This window comes from Austrofundulus limnaeus, unplaced genomic scaffold, assembly GCF_001266775.1.
Source record: "Austrofundulus limnaeus strain Quisiro unplaced genomic scaffold, Austrofundulus_limnaeus-1.0 Scaffold938, whole genome shotgun sequence".
Classification (NCBI taxonomy): Eukaryota; Metazoa; Chordata; class Actinopteri; order Cyprinodontiformes; family Rivulidae; genus Austrofundulus; species Austrofundulus limnaeus.
Window position 1 is genome coordinate 157,544 of NW_013953340.1, and position 2,804 is coordinate 160,347.

Below are 2,804 nucleotides of genomic sequence, written 5' to 3' on the forward strand. Positions count from 1 at the left end.
GTAAATAATCCAACTTCTTTCTATCATCTTTCTCTCAAATCCACCAGAATTACCTTTAAATATTTTTAAAGACTACATAATTAAAATAATTAGAAAAAAATAATATGCCTGAATAGTTCAGTTGTACTTGTTTTTGGTCGACCTCCCGCTCCGTTCTTCCCCCATTCGTGAACAAGATCCCCAGATACTTAAACTCCTCCACTTGAGACAGGACGACCCCCCTGACCCGGAGAAGGCACTCTGCCCTTTTCCGGCTCAAGACCAGGACCAAGGGTTCAGGACAGAATGTAACAATGTGGACCCTGACCACTAAAACCTAAAGAGAAACTGTAAAACACATTATCAGTACTCAGTAGTCATAAAGTTGGGTACAGTACATCCCAGAGATAATCTAAACACTCTTTATGCTCATCATGAGCTAAAAGCTGCCACAAATCATAGATTTTAACTCTTAAATTGATGCTAATTGTCACATTTTTCATGCTCTCTTCTTTTTTTAATAAAACTAAAGTATGAAGACTAAATGCTGCAGAACTTCCTGGACTGAGTTTGTGTTTGAATTAAATAAAAACATTTCAAACCATGTCATAAAGAGTTAATTTGTAATGTTTGTCTCTTAAAAACATAAATTTCTTTAAAGCTCTCCTGACAAACTGCGCTCATGTTTGAACAGTTGAGTTAATGTTTGCAGCTTTATTTGCTGTTTTACAGTGCGCTGAACGTTGGCCTTTGATAACAGGTGGAATATAAATGAAGAGCAAACATCTTCCCACCAATAAACTGCTGGATTATTGCATAATCCTGACACAGGTCCACTGAACCCACACACACAGAGGTGTAATGATTACCAGCCATTAAAAAAAGGAATAAAACAAAGTCAGCTCTCTGAGCACAGGTGTTCCACCTGCCTCACAGGTATAATCTAATCTAAGCTGAAAGTAGTGACAGCAAAACACCAGATTACTCACAGGAACACCTCCTCCACATTCATCCTTCCTTCAATAATGAGCCAAGCTCCGAAGCGGAAACATGCAGCGTAGGCGAAGTAGATCATGGCCTGAGAGAAGGAGAAGGTGAAACCGTACACATGTGCCTTCTTCTGGGAGTTCCTGCACAGATGTGTTAACGTCATGAAGAGGTCTCCTAAAACATCTGCATCTGATTAAGAAACATACTTATAAGGAACGACGAGGTTCTCCTGATACAAAGACTCAAATGTCGGTTCTCTGGTGAGCGAGGCGACAGTCCGGATGTTCTCGATGGCCTCGGTGGCGATCTGTACGGACAGCTGAACTGTTAGATCTGACCTCAGAGTCCTGGCTGTCTCACAGTCACACCTCCTACCTTCCCAGCCTTCTCCAGCTCCTTCTTGTCTTCGGTTGCGTGTCCCGTCAGCATTTTCATCTGCACGGCTCCGGCCAGCGCGATGACCGGCACCACGGCCAGGATGAGCAGCGTCAGCTCCCAGCCGTACACAAAGGCCAGGATCACACCTGTGCCCAGGTTGGCAAAGTTCTGGGCGAAGGTGGCCAAACGGACTCCTGAGGCCTGAACAGGAAGTGAACATTAAACCAGAGGACACACACAGGTCTAAACTGGTCCTTTAAAAATAAAAACAAGCTTCTTGGAGCTTCTCAGACTCACTCCTTGAACTTGGGCTGCGTCTGTAGCCAGTCTGGTTGTGAGAGCTCCAACACTGTTTTTGTGGTTGTCAAACCATCCCAGGTCCTACAAACAGAAAAAAGTCAAGTTTCTAACAGACAAATAAAATCAACATTTCTTTTAGACAAAAAGCTTCTCTTGTCCTCAAACCCAGAATAAGGTCATTCTTACAAATGAATCAGAAAGTTAGGATTTCATTACACTAAGTGCATGTAATAACTCCCAGCAGTGCTGAGCTGAACCTCATTATTTATACTAATTCATTAGAAGCACTTCCTTTACAGGAACTTCTCAATGCAGACAAACATGATGAACTCAAAGCATTAAGAAATAAGGGTGTGTAAAATCATATCTTCTGTAAAAATCAGCAGAAAAACTCAATTAATATTTTCTGCTTTGCAATTATTGTAATTGGTGTCAGGTGATGATGCTGTGCAGCTACATGACTGCAGGTGGCACATTGTGTTACTACACATCTGCTGCCACTCCACACTGTGACAGGCAACACTGACTATATTAAACTGTTAAAATTATTTCTTCTAAACTTCAGTCAAACTCATGATAACTGATTCAGAGTCAAAAACATGACAGTTAACAATTATTAGCTATTAACGATTATCGGCTAAATTAATCGTGATTTTTTTTTTGCCAATATTGCAAACTCTATTAAGAAAGCAAAACCATGTACAGGTAATCAATAAGATGTCCTGATCTCTTCCATAACATCTGTTTTAGTGTGTGTGTGTGTGTGTGTGTGTGTGTGTGATCAGACTGCAGAGTAACTGCAAGCTAGAAAAATCTACATCAAACAGGAAAACTAATCCTGTGGTGAAGTGCAGAGACAAAAACATGGTGACCTCAGGCTTTTGTCACTTCCTACCTTTCTGTTTTTAACTATGAACACTCAACACAGTTAAAAATACAAGCAGTTGAGGATAAAACTATGAAAGTGAAAATAAAGATATCAAAATATTGGCTGTGTCCAAAACGACAGGCCGGGTCCTCCGGAGGACCCAGACTCCCCGGTCTCGGAGGGCCGGGTCCTTGGTAGACCGGGAAGACCGGAAAAAAAGAGGCTGTGAATTTGGACGGTCTATCCTCCCCTCCTTACCCCGGCGTACGTCATGTCACCTAGCAACTGT

At 41.8% G+C, this 2,804-nt stretch overlaps 1 protein-coding gene across 1 annotated transcript in view; it reads right to left on the reverse strand.

Annotated features, from left to right (window-relative positions):
- The window catches only part of LOC106533402 (multidrug resistance protein 1), a gene marked incomplete at its 5' end in the record, with an annotated part of 9,162 nt that extends 7,434 nt beyond the window's left edge, over positions 1 to 1,728 (reverse strand). The window contains 4 exon segments of the mRNA XM_014029670.1: positions 969 to 1,109; positions 1,176 to 1,276; positions 1,345 to 1,548; positions 1,645 to 1,728. Coding sequence (XP_013885124.1) covers positions 969 to 1,109; positions 1,176 to 1,276; positions 1,345 to 1,548; positions 1,645 to 1,728 — 530 coding nt within the window.
- Between the last annotated feature and the right edge of the window lie 1,076 nt (positions 1,729 to 2,804).